Raw genomic sequence first — 17,374 nt, 5'->3', positions numbered from 1 at the left:
TCATTCATGTGGTTTGCAATTTCACAAACTATAATGGAATATAGATTATAGAATAAAAAAGGTTTACAAGAGACATTTTTGGAATTCGGAGTTTGAAAGATTGTCCAAGAGCTTGCCTCTCTTGCAGCTTGGTGCCACACAAACTTTGTGGTTTTGCTCTGTTGGACTTCTATTTCCTTATCTTCCATCCCCTTTAACTGTTCCTGAGGGAATAGTTGGCAGAAGAAATAAATGTATGAGAAGTCATAGTTACATCAGTTAAAGTGAAAATCCAAGGTAATATCTTTTAATTGGATAAACTCTCATTTCTGAAGAGTCCACATAATTCTGTAGTCTTATAGTGTGTGTAACTGTATAGAATGCCTCTGCTGTGGAAACAGGTCATCTGTTTTAAGGACTATGTGATGTGCAAGTTGACACATGCAGAAGCATTCAATGTTGACAAGGTTTACCCCTCTATTGTTTCCTGTGTGTTCCCCATCATTGTCAAGTAGACAGCAGCTTCAAATGCTTTGCTGCATAACAGTAGTAAATACCGGTAATAGTAATTACAGTGGTACCTCTGGTTGAGAACTTAATTCGTTTCTGTTATTATCCTAAAGCAAAGTTCTTAACCTGAGGTACTATTTCTGGGTTAGTGGAGTCTGTAACCTGAAGTGTCTGTAACTAGAGGTACCAAGTGCAGTTTGGTATGGTGATTGAACAACAACTGATTATGAAAGTGCATATAGCAATGTATTTTTTTATTTGCTGTTAACTCTACTTCATTGTTGAGCAAGCTAGTGCAGTCCACTGAGTCAAACTTGGGACTCAGGAGTTTTTGCTCATTAGCTCTCATAAGTCCTTGCCTTTCAGCTTCAGATTCCCATCTGTAAAACTGGAACATTGCCACAACAAAATTCCACTATCTATGAATGGTGAATCAGCTTGCATGCTTAAAATGTGTTATTCACACTCTCAACAAATCTTTTGATTCATGCTTCCTGTTCGTTTTATTTTATAGTGCCATGTTTTGAAAACACAAAAGATAATATCCTCATTAGGTATCAGTGCAACAATTCTTCTGCTGCAACAGAGCTCTTTAAGTGCACACTTTAGCACAAGGCTGTATTTAATTCAGATAAGAATCACTAGAATTCAAATCCAAAATGAGCTTTCATCTCTAAACCCAGCCCTGCACTTTTCAAATCCATCCAGATTCTGGTTCCCTTTTAAGCTTCATTCCCATTCTCCACCCTCTATTTAACATACCATGCCATTCTGCTTAATAGGTATGCAGAGATCCTGCTGCAGCATGTGAGGTTCTGCGGTCTGAGGTATTAATCCCAAAACAAACATTAGAAGAGTGGTAGCACTAGATCTGTGGCATCTTCCTAAAGTCCTACACAGGGCAAAACAAAATAAGAAATCAGCAGCTCTTTCTGGGCTCCCTTCTTCCCTAGTAATAATAATAATAACATACTATTTGTACACTTCCATCTGACTTGAGTTGCCCCAACCACTGTGTCACATTTCATTTATTTTGCACTGGACGCAAGCCACTAATGTAACTAACAAGGGTACAGTCACCCCCACATAACCAGTGTGGAGTAGTTAGCCGTATTAGGATCCTACTCCTCCCTAGAATTTTGCCTAGACTTTGGGTCGCTGCCCCCCCTTCGTGTGGGGGGTTTGGGGTGCCACTCCCTTCACCTGAATAAATCAAAGAGAGAAGCGAGATCGCATGCATGGAAGTAATGTACATTCAGATCAGTTCCTTTGAGGTGTATGTTCAGGACCCAGCTGGGCAGAATGAGCAGGAAGGCCTTGCCAGAATTTGAAGAAAATGAAGCAATATACAAGAGGAGGCAGGGCTGCAAGACCAATAGGTCCAGAGGCTAAAATTAATGCCATCACTGCTTCAGGTAAGCACCTGCATCCACACTGCAGAGCTCGTCTAGACCTTACTGAACTGGCTGCATGCATCTTTCAATGCAGCCATGAATGTGCATTCTTATCCAGGGTCATCAATTGTTTTGCAGGAATAGTAGCATGCAACCAGAGCCAGATCGGAGTTCAATATAGTTATTATCAGCAACTGAAATGAAAGCCACCTAGTTTGGAAATTAAATGTTTGATAGTCATAAGAGAAAAGCAGCTTTTTCTTTCTCTCGCTCTTTCTTTCAAAAAGAAAGCACTTCAAAGAAAAAGAATTGCAAGCAAAAGGCTCAGCGTTTGCTATTAATGTGTCTGGGAGACTGACTTGATTCTTCCTACCATAGCACAGTAATGGAAGGATGGTGTTCTATACTTGTGCGGCTGGGAGGAAAGTTGTGCTTATGCTAAAAGAGTACCTTTATTTTATCTCTCGGACTCCACTTCCCATTTGTAAAAAAGCAAACAGAAAATTGGAATAGCAATGTCAAAGCTAAAGAAGAAAACAATTTGTGAAATAATATATATATTATAATACATATCGGATGAAACCCAGGAAACCCAATTGGTATACCTATTGAATGATGAGGACCCGTCCAGATCCCTTATGGTCGCTAGATTTCTGACTAAAGTCTTGTTCTATAAAAAGGAAAACTGACTTCTCTATGATTATTGATGGTCTACCAATATTAACACTTATTAAAAGAACCTAGAACTGTGCTGTGCATTTACAATTTTATTTGGTAGAAGCTGAATTATGGTTTGGATGATTTGGATTTTATTGAATTTGGTTGTTTTAATTGAATTAATCTTAATTTTAATTAATTTGTTTGCTTCTTTAAACTCATCGAAGTCTTTTGTTAGTTGTATGATGAATGCTGTATTGTTACGTAGATATGGGCCTATGGCTGTAATAAACTTGAACTTGGAACTTAGAGAGTGCATTCACACACACACACACTATCAAAAAAATAACAGAATTATGGGGTTACGGATCTATAGATCTTAAGAGGCTGGTCTGTGAAAAAGTGGCTTACAAATCACCCAGCAACAAGCTGGGCAGTGGCTATAGATATGTGATTCTGAGCACTGCCATTTTCAAACAGAAATGCTGACTGCTATATAAGCACAGAATTTGCTTACAGTTCAGCAGCAGATTAAAAACTGATTGGAAACATTATTTCACATCATCCAGTCATTTAAAGCTTTTCCATTGCACAACGCAGCCTCTGAGTACTTCTGTGGCTTGGCAAATGTTCTATGGTGAGATTTCCAGCACATCTTCTTTCCAGTCCTCTCCTTCCTGCTCTTCATTGTCCAGCTGCTCAAATACGCTAGACTTGTCAGGTTTTCTCTCTCCAGGAGTTTTCAGGAATCTGGAATTTTAAAGAAACAAACATGCACACTTTGAGCTAATCCATATTCCCATTTGGTTCTCAGGCCCACTTCCAACCCCACTCTTTAAGGTACAGTCATTGGGCCAAACGACACATTCAAGTGTCCTAGGAAACGAGCTTAACTTGGCTATTTTGTAGAAAAATCAGTGGTTAGGGACCAGATCCAGAACATGCTTCCAATCCAGTTTAAGGACCAACACCAGCAGTCTTCTGAAAACTGCACAAAACAAGTATGGGTCCCCAGTTTGGATTGGAAGCACACTGTAGGTCTGGGCCCATAGCTGATTTTTTCATGCTGACTAAGGGGCTAATCCTTTGGGTGAAGGTCCTTTGGGTGAACTGCTAACGTGCAGTTCTCTCGCAGTAACTCCCCAGTGAGCTCACTTTACAGGTTGAACTCTTATTTTCTTACCGGAACAAGAGTTTCTGCCCAGGTTCCTTTTTGATGATGTTGAGTTTATAGTAATGTCTCAAAGCTCTTGACATTTTCTCATACGTCATGTTCCTACGGTTCTGTAAATTCAAAAGATCATGGGCTTCATTCACCTGGCAGTCAGTTTCCTTTGACTGCAATAGGAATGGTTGAGGCTCGGTTAGCTAAAAAGCACCATAGGATCTTCCTGCCGAATCGTACTTCAGTGGTCACTGGACTAGATGCTTGAACGCTCAATTCCAAACTTAACAAATTGCAACGGATACTGTTTTAAACAGAGTTGAGCAGCGAATGGTTCGAGCAACTTCATTTGAAAGTGTGAGTTAATAAGATTTTTTTTAAAAAAAAACCAGCTGCCTTAGTGTACATCAGTAGTACATTTAGCCCAGTGATGTCTATTCCAATTGGCTGTGGCTCATCATCATATCAGGAGCAGCTCTTTCCCATTCCTGCAACCTGAGTGTCCTTTTAGCAAGAGTTAAAACAGATTGCGGTTAGAATTTTAGTGCTCTCCCACCAAGCTCCCTCTTGCAATCCCTCTTAGATTGTAGCTAAGAATTTAGAATAAAATAAACTGGTAAACTATGTTTATTGCTTGAACAGGACACCTGCTGAGATCTTTAGACAGTGGACTTTATTTCAAGAATAATAGCTGTTGATGGCAATGTGGAAACGCCAAGGCAGGGTAAAATAAATTTACCCACTTTTTAAATCTATGACAATCTTCCAACTTTTCCAGTAAAAAAAATGGCCTGATCACTGTACCTAAATCAAGGGATCCCATCATGAGTAAGTACTCTAGGGGTACTTACCGGTACTTGGGTATGGATCTGTCAGCTAGGAGCTCTTACCAACCAGCAGATCTGATATCTCCATATGCCTGCTCACACAATGCACCCTAAAGGCAGCTTCAATAATAACATTTATACTGTGCATTATTTTTATTAGTTGGGTTTTTAAACCTGGAAGTATCCCTTCTGTTCAGTTATTTCACCAGGACTAGGGACGGCCCAAACAACTTTGATTAAAATAAAAATCTGCATCTACGTAATTCCACATGAGAAGCTTACTGGGTACCTTGTGATTACCCCAGAGCCTGGCTAGTCCATTGGGGTCAACAACACGAAATATCTTGGCCTCTTTATCTTCCCATTTGATAAATGCTTCGTATCGGCTGTCACAGAGGAGCTGGTAGACGTAATCCCAAAGTAACCTGCAGTCTGTAGTATTGCAGAAAAAGAGGGTTGTGGTTCAATCAGCTAGGATGACACAAGTTAGCATCTTTACTGGGCAATTCTGTATACTCATTTAGGAGAGGGTGCATTTTCAAGCTACCACAAATAAGTGACCAACGATGTGAGGAAGAGCAGGGCTACCACACTGCAATTTTGTGCCCGACAGCAGACCTCTCTTCCTTTCAGAAGGTGAAAAGTTCAGCATTTACCCCGTGTGGCCTGCAGCTAAGAGAGGAACTAAATGTTACCTCAGCAAAACACAGGTTCCCATAGCAGTGTTTGCTGAGGTAATCCAGGAGCAAAGAAAGCTTTTATAGGGGAAACAAAATAAAAAAAATTCCTTCCAGTAGCACCTTAGAGACCAACTAAGTTTGTTATTGGTATGAGCTTTCATGTGGATGCACACTTCTTCAGCTATAGCAGAGAAACAGAAAGCCGGTAGGATGTGTGCTTGACCTCTCCCACTAATTATCCTCTGAAAATGTCCCCTGGCTGTGTTTCCCTTTGCTTAGCCTTCCAGTTTGAGAGCCTGGCCCTGAGGAGATATTCACAGTGAGCTTGAAAACAGGACAAGGGAAGAGGATGAAGCCTTCCCTTCCACCAGCCTATTCTTCCTTGAATACCCCTCCCATATTTCCCTTTGAAAGTGCTGCCTACTCCCCATATTTCAAAACTGTCTTGTGTTTTATTTGCGTATATTTTTGTAAACCTCTTTGGGAAACATTTTGTTTGAAACAGACTCTATAATTTTAAAAAAAAATCAAATAAAGCGCTTTGAGTTTGTAGAAAAGGTTCCACAGAAATTACAAATATAATCTGATTTATTACAACAGAGCTAAGGAACACAGAAAATTCATGCTTACCTGCAATTTTACCACTGACTGGAGCTGGTGTCCCAGGAAACGAGCAAATAATATCTCCTCTGTAATTGATCCCCAAATTATGATCAGAGAGACTGATGCACCCAGGGCTGTAGAAGATCTTGGTGGGAGATCTATTCGGCTCTGCATGGCTTGGATGACTTGTAGGGATGATCAACCTTTCTGTTGGGTGTGAATGGCCATCAGCTGAAAGACCATCTAACTTGCATCTCACACCTGTGAGGAGACCAGGTGTATTCTCAGTATATTCTCAGTCACTTGAATACTATGAAATGAACTTATAACAGGAAGTAAGCCCAGGACCCAAAGCAACTATGACAGACTAACTGGCTAAATTTCTTTCCTAGCACTATGTATTTAGCATGGACTTTGGCACATATGGGAAGAATCCCAAATATTATCTCAGAAGAGAAGAAAACTGAAGGAAGCAGTTTATTTTATTTGGATCCAATATCCTGGCATTGCTTGAACCCTTCTGTGGAACTCCCTGCCAGGCTATCAGTCCTATGGTTAGAGAGTTAAGCTTTTGAACTCTTAAGAACTGGTGTCTAAGTTTTCTGGTTTTCCTCCTTCCTCCCCATCTCCTTTTCCTTTTGTGCTGTGTCCCACTGGCTCAGACCATTTTAACTGGAGCTATCAGGGGTTGTAGGGATGCAGGTGGTGCTGTGGGTTAAACCACAGAGCCTAGGGCTTGCTGATCAGAAGATCGGCGGTTTTAATCCCTGTGACGGGGTGAGCTCCCGTTGCTCGGTCCCAGCTCCTGCCAACCTAGCAGTTCGAAAGCACGTCAAAGTGCAAGTAGATAAATAGGTACCGCTCCAAGCGGGAAGGTAAACGGCATTTCCGTGCGCTGCTCTGGTTCGCCAGAAGCAGCTTTATCATGCTGGCCACATGACCTGGAAGCGGTATGCTGGCTCCCTCGGCCAATAGAGCGAGATGAGCGCCGCAACCCCAGTCGGTCATGACTGGACCTAATGGTCAGGGGTCCCTTTACCTTTTAGCAGGGGTTGTACTTGAACCTTCACTTTGCTGATCAGGTTCTCTTAAGCCTTGTCCCCTCCTACCTTTAGAGTCTAGTTTCTGCCTCCTAGTATGTGAGACTCCAAGATTTAAATCCATGGCTGCTGGAGTACCAGCCAAGGGTAATTTACCAAGATGAATCCACAACTCCATAGCACTCACCTTCTGGAGCACTCTGGGCCCGTGTGTGTTCTGCATCCCGAAGGGCAGAGTTAAAGAAAGGGCTAGAAATAAGGGCTCGCCTCTTTGTCTTAATGTATTGGAGCAATTCATACAAAACATCTCCTGTGGGAAAATAAATAGAGAAAGATCAATCCCACGCTATGTATATCCCCCCCCCAAAATAACATTAATGACAGTTTGGGGGTATATGTTGTGAAAACCTAAGCACCATTTTCATAGAATCGTAGAGTTGGAAGGGACCCCAAGGGTCATCTAGTCCAACCCCCTGCAATGCAGGAATCTCAACTAAGCATCCCTGACAGATGACCATCCAACCTGCTTAAAATCCTCCAAGGAAGGAGAGTCCACTTTTGGTGACTCAAAAGACACCCTTGTCAGTCAGGAAATTCCATCTTGCTTTGCGAGACAGCCCAGTTTCTGAGTACCTGAGAAACTGAGACCCACCGTTAAACTCAACAAAATATTTGACCTACTCAAAATGATTTTACTCCTGCCCTTTGATGTTGTCATCTTTTGAGTGCAGAGGCTTTGCACATTATTTCCACATGTTCCCTTTAGTGTTATACCTACAGCCAAGTCTTTCTAATTCTCTTTCCCTGTAAGAATTCCTTCATTTCCCTTGAGTTATTAGGGGAAACATCTCTAACCTGAGTTAGGAGCCCGCAATCTGAAATCTTCCTTGGTGAGAATACACAGAGCTTTCCCGTTCATTTCAAACTTGCTTTCCTCTGTTTCCCTGAGTGAATATTCTTTTTCAGCCCATCTCAGCCAGTGACTCACATCATCTTTGCTCCACAGAGAGGGCTGGATTCCTGCAACCAAAGGAGACTGATATTTACATTAAAATAACAAGGCAATGCTCCCCTCCCCCCCACCAACCAGCTTCTGAGATTTTCCCACGTAGTTCTTATACATTTTCATGTCTATATTCACAGCCATGTGGACTAGGAAATAGCTTTTTAGAAAACTAAGGGTGAGGTCCTTATAATGCTGAATTGTGCATCAAATAATCAATTCTGCATTCTCATAGTACAAGCAGGCATGGCCAAACTTGGCGCTCCAGATGTTTTTGGGACTACAACTCCCATCATCCCTAGCTAACAGGACCAGTGGCCAGGGATGATGGGAACTGTAGTCCCAAAACATCTGGAGGGCCAAGTTTGGCCATGCCTGGAATCAAAATACACAACCCTGAGCCAGGCTGGCTTCAGACATGCACTTAAATAGGCTTTCTATTTCCTGGATCTCTAAAATTGAATGAAACGTTGGTTAGAGTGTATATCCCATTTAACCATAGCTCCCCTTCTGCTTTCTCTCTCATTTACATCACAAGATATTCTTAAGATCATTTTGCCTTAATAGGTGAAGAAGACAGATGTCGTGTATAAAGAAAAGCTGGGTTTGAAGCCACTGAATGCTGGTTCAGCCATCATTCTTGTCCATCTACTCCTCACTCCCCCCGCCCCCAACTTTTTCCTGCTTCAAATTGAAAAGCTGCAAAATTCCAGAACTGTTTTTTTTTCACTCCAGCAGAAGAAAAGTTGCCTTTGCACAGAATATGTTGAGAATGCTTTCAGACCAACCCCTCCACTCTTAAAATCTTATATCTGTCTTCATTTACACTAGGAGTGCTTTAATAATGTGGCAGGCAGTAGGTGTGCTTGACCAGTGCATCACCTGACCCAGGTCTGCTCCATAAAAATATTTGTACATATGAGAAGTGATGATCAGAAGCGAGTGTCATTGCTTATGCAGCCAAAAATGAAACTATCCATCTGTAAAAGGGAGATACTGTATCAGGAGGCTTGGGGGAACTCAAGATTTGCAGAAGTACAAACTTTGCAGGGGAAATCCTGTGCGGGGTGCCCTTCCCCCCAAAAGGAGATCACACTCATTGGCCAATGAATGTGGTCTGTCTGTTATGGGGGGACAGAAGAGCGGGTGAGAGAGGTAAAGAAATGGAGTATCCAAACAGAAGCACCTCACACTGCAACATTTTGTTGCAGGTCTTGCTTTTTTTTTAAAAAAAATTGTATTGATCACTGGTCCCTTACATCATGACCCTTCTACTCACTGAGGCAGCCTGGTAATGTGCAGATTTGTCCCTCGTAGAGTAAGGATGGAACAGATGTGGGCTGGAATTGCAGGGGCAAAGCAGATGTTGCCACGGGACCTGAAGAACTAGTTGCCACTTCACCCTTTAGAAAGGAGAAACATACCGAAGATCGGGAGAACAAACTGGATTCCCTATGTTTGAGTCATGCCCCGCTGCAAGATTTATATCACTCTGTGCTATACAGAAGCAAGTTGAACCTGTTTCGATGGCAGCTTGACGATGAGAGCAGTGTAGAAGGACATTTGTTGGATGATGGACAGGGCCATGCACTTGAGCCAGGGGTTGGCACGGCTTACCAGCCATGGGCCAGATCACTCCCACGGAGATCATCCATTGGCCGGGCCGGCGCAGCGCAGCGCAACACCAGAAATCACACCTGCGCATGTCTGCAGCGCCGGAAATCACTTCTGTGCATGCTCAGACGCCAAAAATTGTGCCTGCACAGAAGCGATTTCTGGCATCTGGGCATACGCAGATGCGATTTCCGGCACCGCTCAGCAAGTCCCCACACCATGCTGCGCTGGTTTAGCACAGCGCATGGGGGACTTGCCGAGCGGGTGGCTCAGTTCAGGGGCGGCTCATGAGCTGGTAAAACAGTCTTTGTGGGCCGCATCTGGCCCATGGGCCGCACATTGCCAACCTCTGACTTAAGCCATGCAGCTCACTGGGTGATCTTGAGCTGCTTACTGTCTCCAAGCCTACTCCACATCCTTGATTTGTTGTGCAGATAAAATGAGATAACCCCACAAATACTACCTTGATCCCCTCAGAGGGAGGGTGAGATAAAAATGGATAGCAGAGCTTTATGAATAGCAATGGTCATAGTATTATAATCTGCCGCCATTCTCATATCACATGGCACACAGTTTTTTAAACCCAGTTTTGTGCAAATCTGCATGCACACGAAAGCTCATACCAAAATAAAAACTTAGTTGGTCTTTAAGGTGCTGCTGGAAGGAATTTTTTTATTTTGTTTCAACTACGTCAGACGGCTACCTACCTGTAACTACCTACCTGTACCTACCTGTAACACGGCTACCTACCTGTAACTAGACATATAGAATTGTAAAGCTGCAATCTGGTAAGGCTAGTAAAAGGGACCCAGGTGGCACTGAGGGACTCAGGTGGCGCTGTGGGTTAAACCACAGAGTCTAGGGCTTGCTGATCAGAAGGTCGGCGGTTTGAATCCCTGAAATGGGGTGAGCTCCCGTTGCTCGGTCCCAGCTCCTGCCCACCTAGCAGTTCGAAAGCACATCAAAGTGCAAGTAGATAAATAGGGACCGCTCTGGCGGGAAGGTAAACAGCGTTTCCGTGCGGTGCTCTGGTTCGCCAGAAGCAGCTTTGTCATGCTGGCCACATGACCTGGAAGCTGTCTGCAGACAAACGCCGGCTCCCTCAGCCTATAGAGCGAGATGAGCGCCGCAACCCCAGAGTCGTCCACGACTGGACCTGATGGTCAGGGGGCCCCTTTACCTTTACCTAAAAGCTAACCTGAGGCTGATATGTCAGATGCTATAGCTACTTTTAAGCCATATTTCTGCTAATTAACCTATGTCTCTATGGATTTATGAAGTCTTTACTATATCAGTATTTGAAACTTAAGTCTCAAATCCTCAAATACTTGTGTATTCTCACTGACACTAAGAAGTCTGTTCCAAAGTAAATAGACAAGTCTATGTGTCTTTAAAAATGGCCTGAACACACATAGACTGGCTTGTTAGCTGTTTTAATTAGCAAAATGTTGTATTAATTGGTTGTTATCTTCCTTCTCTCTCCCCCCCCCAAAAAAACAGCAGCACCTTATTATGTATTGTTTATACATTGATTATTGAACAAGCTTTTGTGAACTGAAGTCTATTATCCATCTAATTTGGCGTTTAAAAAACAGAATACATGTGATAAGTCTTGAAGGTGCCACAAAACACTTAAGGCACTCTTTACACAACAGTTTAAAAAGTGTTTCAGATTCAAACACGTAGTGAAAATAAAACTGAAAGATGCCCACCCATTTTTACAAATAGAGAAAAGTAGAGGATGAATTAAATAATGGTCTAAATTAATCATTGTGCAGGCATGGCAACAGCAATGATTAACCAAAAACAAACACTCCCCCCCCCCCTGCTACATAATATTAATCAGACTGTCCAGCTAACACTTTATTTCTCCATCTCTGGCAATACATCCTCAAGAACAATCTCGAGTTTCTCTTTGCTTTCCCTATACAGTATATGAAATTCAAATGTACAACCTTCACTGCCTAAAAATAAATGCTGGGTTTAAAAAATGGTCTCTTCCTCTTCCAGCCTAGTCACAACATTCACAAATGACATACAGTGTATTCCAGCCCAAAATTGTCTTTGTCACTTGTGAAAACAATCGAAAAGCTTTAGCGGCTCAGCCAAGGAAAAAAAGAAATTGTTTAAGTTTCAACATACATTTTTGCTTTTTAAAATTTAATTATACCCCTCCCTGGCCCTCCAGTTTTCTCCTCCAAAATGCTTCTCCTTCTAGAACGTTAGCTTATTTTCCTTCCCTCTTGTGAAATGAACTGGGAAGGGAGGGGTGGGGGAATTCCAGAGTTTCTCCAGCCTGAAATAAGCAAATTAACAGAAACAACTCAGAAAACTTTATCTGAGGACTTGGGGAGCTGGAACTGTCCACGAGGAACTTGGAAAGTGGGAGGGTCTCAGGTACAACCTGACGCTCGGGACGCGAAGAGGGATGGGGACCACGTGTGCGATGAACTTGGGATGCGTGTTAAGAGGGAGAGGAGAGAAAGAAAACGGAGTTGGCGCGGGAGACTGGGCGCAGAGGACTGAAAATGGGGGTGGGGAGGTACAGGGGGTCCGGTGAGACAGACAGGTGGTCCGATGAGTGTAGAGCGGGTGTCCCACAGGCTCCCAGCATCTCTTACCTGCATTACAGGTGGGAAGTGGAAGGTGCAGCCGCTGCTCTGGGGGCTGGGGCGCTCTGGGTGCAAAGCAAGTCTTCTGGCCCCCCCCCCCCGATCCTAGCCACCCTCTCCCTCTCTCTCTCCCTCCCTCCCTGGCAAGCAAAAGCAGGAGAACGCGGTCTCCGATTACTGCACTACCCTTCCGGGAAACGAAAACGAAAGAAGCCGGATCCGAAGGTTGCTGGAGTTCAGTCCGCAGAGCACCCACAGCCGCTGGTGCGCCAGCTGGTCCCGCCTCGTTTTGCCCAGTGAGCGGCGAGGAAGAGGCTGGCAGGGAGCAGCCGGGTTTCTAAAAGAAGTGCGCTTAAGGACAAACAGTTAGGAGCATTGCTTTCCTGGAAGGAAAAGTCCCGTGGCGCCTTAAAGGCTAACATAGCATAGCGTTCCGAGGGACGGATTAACGCTTATGCACCCCCCCCCAAACTCAGCAGAGCTTCTGCCACGATGTTGTTAGTTGGAGAAGGCAGATCAATCAGTTTCACTGTGCAATGGACGAAACCTGTACAGTATAACCAGAAGTTGGGTGGCCATCGGTCTTGGATGCCTTAGTTGAGATTCCTGCATTGTAGGGGGTTGGACTAAATAACTCTTGGGGTACCTTCAGGGCCGGATTTAGGTTTGATGAGGCCCTAAACTACTGAAGGGAATGGGGCCCTTTATATGTCCAGCTGTCCTTTGTCAACAACAAATTGCCGCTGTTTTTTGTGTTGAATATATGGTATATGGTAATTTATGGACCTAATAGGTATCTAAAGCCATTGACACATGTTACCATGCAACCAGTCTATGCAGAATGTAGGCACCCTATATATATATATATATATATAGAAATGAGCAAACAGTGATATTTTAGGGAGCAGGTGGGTCCCATTACTTACATCATAGGAGCCTACACAACACTGTTGCTGAAGGTAGGTTTTATTTTATTTGTTTTTTATCTTATATTTTGGAAATCTACATCCAGTTTTTTTTCCTTTAATTTTTTTGGGGGGCCCCACTCTAAACTATAGCTTGTTTAGCTTATATGTCAAGCCAGCACTTGACTGTACCTTCCAACTCTAGGGTTCTATGAAAATGGTCCCCAGGTTTTCACAATATATACCCCAAACTGTCATGAATATTATTTTGAGGGGGGATATCTAACTCTACGATTCTTTGATCCTATGAAACCTAAAGGAGAGCGCTGTACCTACTAGGGAAGATTTAAAATGTTAATTTCAAAACTCAGGTAAGTACACAAGGCAATCTTTAACAGCCAGATTTGTGTAACTCTTAATCCCTGGTTGTGACCATGTCTTAGAAGTCAGCTGTTTCCAACTCCTCAGTTACACTAAAAAGTTAAATACATTGAGTTCAAAGGGGCTTAATCTGAGGTAAATATGTAGGCAGCAATCTTTGCCTATTTCCCTAGGAGTAAGCCCCATTTAGCTTAATATGGCTTGATTATGAGCAAACATAAGACCCTGCTGGATCAGGCCAGGGGGGTCCACCTAGTTCAGACATCCCCAAACTTCGGCCCTCCAGATGTTTTGGACTACAATTCCCATCATCCCTGACCACTGGTCCTCTTAGCTAGGGATCATGGGAGTTGTAGGCCAAAACATCTGGAGAGCCGCAGTTTGGGGGTGCCTGATCTAGTTCTCACCATGCCCAGCCAGGTACCCTTGGAAAGCCCACAAGCAGGACCCGAGTGCGAGAGCGCTCTCCCCTCCTGTAGTTTCCAGCAACTGGTATGGAATTATAGCAATTTGTGGATTAGTTACCCTTTTAATTGATTTAAGCAGTCTAAAAGCACATGTAACTCAATTTGTAACACAAATTTCCCCATGGCACAAATTTCACTAGAAATAATGAATGCACACCTCTCTTTCCCCACATGAATGTGTAGTAGGAAGCCCTTATGGATATCCCTTCTGCCTGTCATTTGCCAGCACCTCGAAAGTACCTTTGGGCAGCATAGCTGCCAGGTTTTCCCTTTTCTCGCGAGGAAGCCTATTCAGCATAAGGGAAAATCCCTTTAAAAAAGGGATAACTTGGCAGCTATGTTGGGCAGGTGAATGCCTATGGTTTAGATCAGGGGTCCCCAGACTTTCTGCGCGGCGGGCCGGTGCCCGCCGCGCCGACCGCACGGTGGGCCGGAGGGCAGGGGAGTGCGCGCGCAGCGGGCCGGAGGGCGGGGGAGTGCGCGCCTGTGTGCATGCGCACACGCACATGGGCGGGAAAAAATCGCCAAAAAACGCTTGTGCGCATGCGTATGGGCCTCCCCCGACCCGGAAGTGCACCAGAAATGACCTCTTCCGGGTCGGGAGAGGCCCATACGCATGCGCACAAAGGATTTTCGGCGATTTTTTGCCGATTTTTTAGATCGTCGCTGCGCCGCGCGCCGTGAGAGCGGGCGGCGGCAGCGGGCGGCGGGAGTCGTCGCGGGCCGGATTGGAAGGCCGATTGGGCCGCATCCGGCCCGGGGGCCGTAGTTTGGGGACCCCTGGTTTAGATTAACTGGAATATAGCATGTCATCCAAACCGTAAACCAACAAGATTAACATACCGTGTTTCCCACATTTTAAGACACCGTCTTATATTAATTTTACTCAAGAAAATACGCCTATGGCTTATTTTCGGGGGGTGTCTTTTTTTAAAAAAAATATTACTGTAAGTACCCCTTCTTACCGCGGCCAGCATTGCTGCTGCTGGGTCCCGCTAGCTCAGGGTGCACAGCAAGGAGGACGCCTCTGACCAAAGTTTAAGGGGGGCGTGTCGGGAAGTTCCATTTGGCAGGGGGGAGTTGGAGGCACAATAGTCCTCCATAGCAGGGCCTTCGCGGTCCCTTCCAATTCCACAATTCTGTGAAACCGGAGGACATCATCGACAATGGTGGCATATGACAAAGGCGACGCTAAGCAAACCAAGCCGAGAACGGATGGCATAGGCAGAAAAGTCCCTCCTCCCCTCCTCCCCCGACGTTGCGGTGGACCTGCTGGCGGTGCTGAGCGGGGGGCCGAGGCCGTAGAGCATGGCTCACGCAGGTGGCTGGAGCGGGAGCGCAGGGGCTGCCGTGGGGCTGAGCTGCACCATGCAGGCATCGCTGCTGGCGTTGCTGCTGAGGCTGGCGCCGGTGGGGGACATGCCCGTGCCTGTGCCCGCAGCAGTGGCGAGGGTGAGGGTGCTGGCCGGCTCGGCGCGCTGCGCTTGGCTATTGCTGCGCCGCGCGGAGCACCGGATCAAGGATCCGGTCTGCAGAGTTAGCGCCCAGCAACGCCGCACGGAGCATCGCCTCCTCAATCCAGCACGGCGCTGCTGAGCGCTGACTCTGCAGACCGGATCCTCGATCTGGTGCTCTGTGCAGCGCTGATCAGTGCTGACCCGGCAGGCCGCCGGATCAAGTACGGTAAGCAGCCTGGAAGCTTCCCAGGGTGGTGGGAAAGAAAGAGGGGAAAGATGTCGGCGGGGAGAGAAAACGCGTGAGTCCTCTCCCTTTCTTTCCTGCTTAGCCAGCTTGTGGGCAGGCCGAAGCAATCGAGCCGACGTCTCTAATGACAGAACAGCTTCTGTTATTAGAGACGTTGGCTCGATTGCTTCGGCCTGCCCACAAGCTGGCTAAGCAGGAAAGAAAGGGAGAGGACTCACGCGTTTTCTCTCCCCGCCGACATCTTTGCCCTCTTTCTTTCCCCCCTCCCACCACCCTGGGAAGCAACATAGGCGAGGATCAATTGCTTTGGCCCAGGGGTTGCCATTTTACAGGAACAAACAACGTGAAAAGAAAACAGAAGCAACAAGCCCAGTCAGCAGTGCCTCCCTCCCTCCAACTCCCCCCCCCGCCAAATGGAACTTCTCGACACCCCCCCATAACTTTTGGCCAGAGGCGTCCTCGGCCCCGTTCCCACCTTCGCTGCTGGGCGCCGACCCTGCAGGTAGACCTATGTCTTATTTTCGGGGTATGTCTTATATTTTAAAAATCTTAAAAATCCTGCCATGGCTTACTTTATGACTACGGCTTAAAAAAGGGGAAACACGGTAGTGTATTGGCTTCATGAACAATGGTTGGAAACTGCTTGTTCTACCGACAATGGTTATACAGTACACTGTAATTAACCACTGTTTGTCTAGGTTTAGATGACATGGCAAGTTATGGTTCTTCTAAAATGCAAGTGAAAGCTTCTCATCTCCTCATAGCCAGAGCATGAAGGGGATGCATTTGAGCCCTAAGACTTACCTAGGCTTATTTATGCAGTGCTAAATGTTGTGTTATGTCTGAACCAGCCCAGTGAAAGAGAGGCATGGGAATTTGCCCCATGTGATTAGATAATTAGATTGGGATTCTTGTGATCTTGTGCATGGAAAGTATTTCAGGATATGTAATTATTATGGAAAATGACCCTCAAGTTGGTGAACAATCGCATCATTTTTTTGCTCACTTTTTCAATGTGTACCTACTGTATACATCTTTACATGTGTATGTTGATTATTCCTGTGATTCTTCCCTTTTGAGAATGTGAGTTGTTGATTCCGTTTGGATACCTCAAGGACCTCCTCTCTCCATATGAAGCTACATGGACCATGAGACCACCCTCTGAGGCCCTTCTTCATGTGCCTCCTCCACAAGAGGGTGGCAACATGAGAACAGGCCTTTTTTTGCAGTGGCTCCCTTGTTTGGAATGCTCTCCCCAGGGAAGCTCTCTGGGCACCTTCATTATATACCTTGAGACACCAGGGAAAAACATTCCTCTTTAACCAGGCCTTTGGCTGATTGACATCCAGTGCCCTTTTACAGTACTGTAAATATGTTGCGAAAGAGGGGGTTATTGGTTTCTTTCGGTTTTTATTTCTATTGTGCATTTTATATTTTTTATATTGTAATTTTATGCTGTGAACTGCCATGAGATCTACAGTTAGAGAGGGTGGCATATGAATTTATTTATTTACCAACAACAACAACAACATTTTCTCTTGGTTAAATAAGATATTTAAAACTTAACAATGTTGAGTCAAGAAGGGGTTAAATACAGCAACGAATAGGTTCTCGAGTAGAGCGCAAAACCGACTTGCTCTGATACATGTTTTTAAGACATTCCAGGAATGTCCATATTATTTATTTCCTTGCATCTGAGCAAACTCCAGGCTCCGGCTATAGGCATGCCATCTCTTGTTTTCTGTATGTGCTGGGCTGCAGGGACTCTTAATGTGAAATATGTATATGACTCACCATCTGGGCTTAGATAGGGGGTGGAGAATTCGATTGCAA

General features: G+C 44.9%; 1 protein-coding gene across 3 annotated transcripts; it reads right to left on the bottom strand.

The window, feature by feature from the left end:
- Positions 1–967: 967 nt before the first annotated feature.
- On the bottom strand, positions 968–12,392 carry ETV7 (ETS variant transcription factor 7). 3 transcript variants are annotated; one of them, XM_088674177.1, is made up of 9 exons: positions 12,094–12,226; positions 11,615–11,768; positions 9,138–9,261; positions 7,711–7,875; positions 7,043–7,165; positions 5,843–6,076; positions 4,822–4,964; positions 3,724–3,824; positions 968–3,290 (listed from the first exon to the last, which is right to left on the bottom strand). In XM_088674177.1, the coding sequence occupies exons 4-9, from the start codon at positions 7,772–7,774 to the stop codon at positions 3,173–3,175; spliced, it is 783 nt and encodes a 260-aa protein (XP_088530303.1). In that variant the 5' UTR covers positions 7,775–7,875; positions 9,138–9,261; positions 11,615–11,768; positions 12,094–12,226; the 3' UTR covers positions 968–3,172. The 3 variants fall into 3 exon arrangements, with proteins under 3 accessions (XP_088530303.1, XP_034978469.1, XP_088530302.1); XM_035122578.3 differs by lacking the exon at positions 11,615–11,768 and having other exon boundaries at positions 12,094–12,392; XM_088674176.1 differs by lacking the exon at positions 11,615–11,768 and having other exon boundaries at positions 5,843–6,022; positions 12,094–12,363.
- Positions 12,393–17,374: the final 4,982 nt, after the last annotated feature.

The sequence above is a fragment of the Zootoca vivipara genome, chromosome 7, assembly GCF_965207765.1.
Source record: "Zootoca vivipara chromosome 7, rZooViv2.hap1.1, whole genome shotgun sequence".
NCBI classification, from domain to species: Eukaryota; Metazoa; Chordata; class Lepidosauria; order Squamata; family Lacertidae; genus Zootoca; species Zootoca vivipara.
This window is presented reverse-complemented; position numbering and strand designations above follow the sequence as displayed.

What these genes read in the sequence shown, in the direction of transcription:
- ETV7 (XM_035122578.3), bottom strand. An exon ending in CACATTACCAGGCTGCCTCA is followed by an intron (nt 7,876 to 9,137) that starts GTGAGTAGAAGG and finishes CTTTGGTTGCAG; the next exon opens with GAATCCAGCCCTCTCTGTGG. An exon ending in AGTCAGTGGTAAAATTGCAG is followed by an intron (nt 4,965 to 5,842) that starts GTAAGCATGAAT and finishes GCAATACTACAG; the next exon opens with ACTGCAGGTTACTTTGGGAT.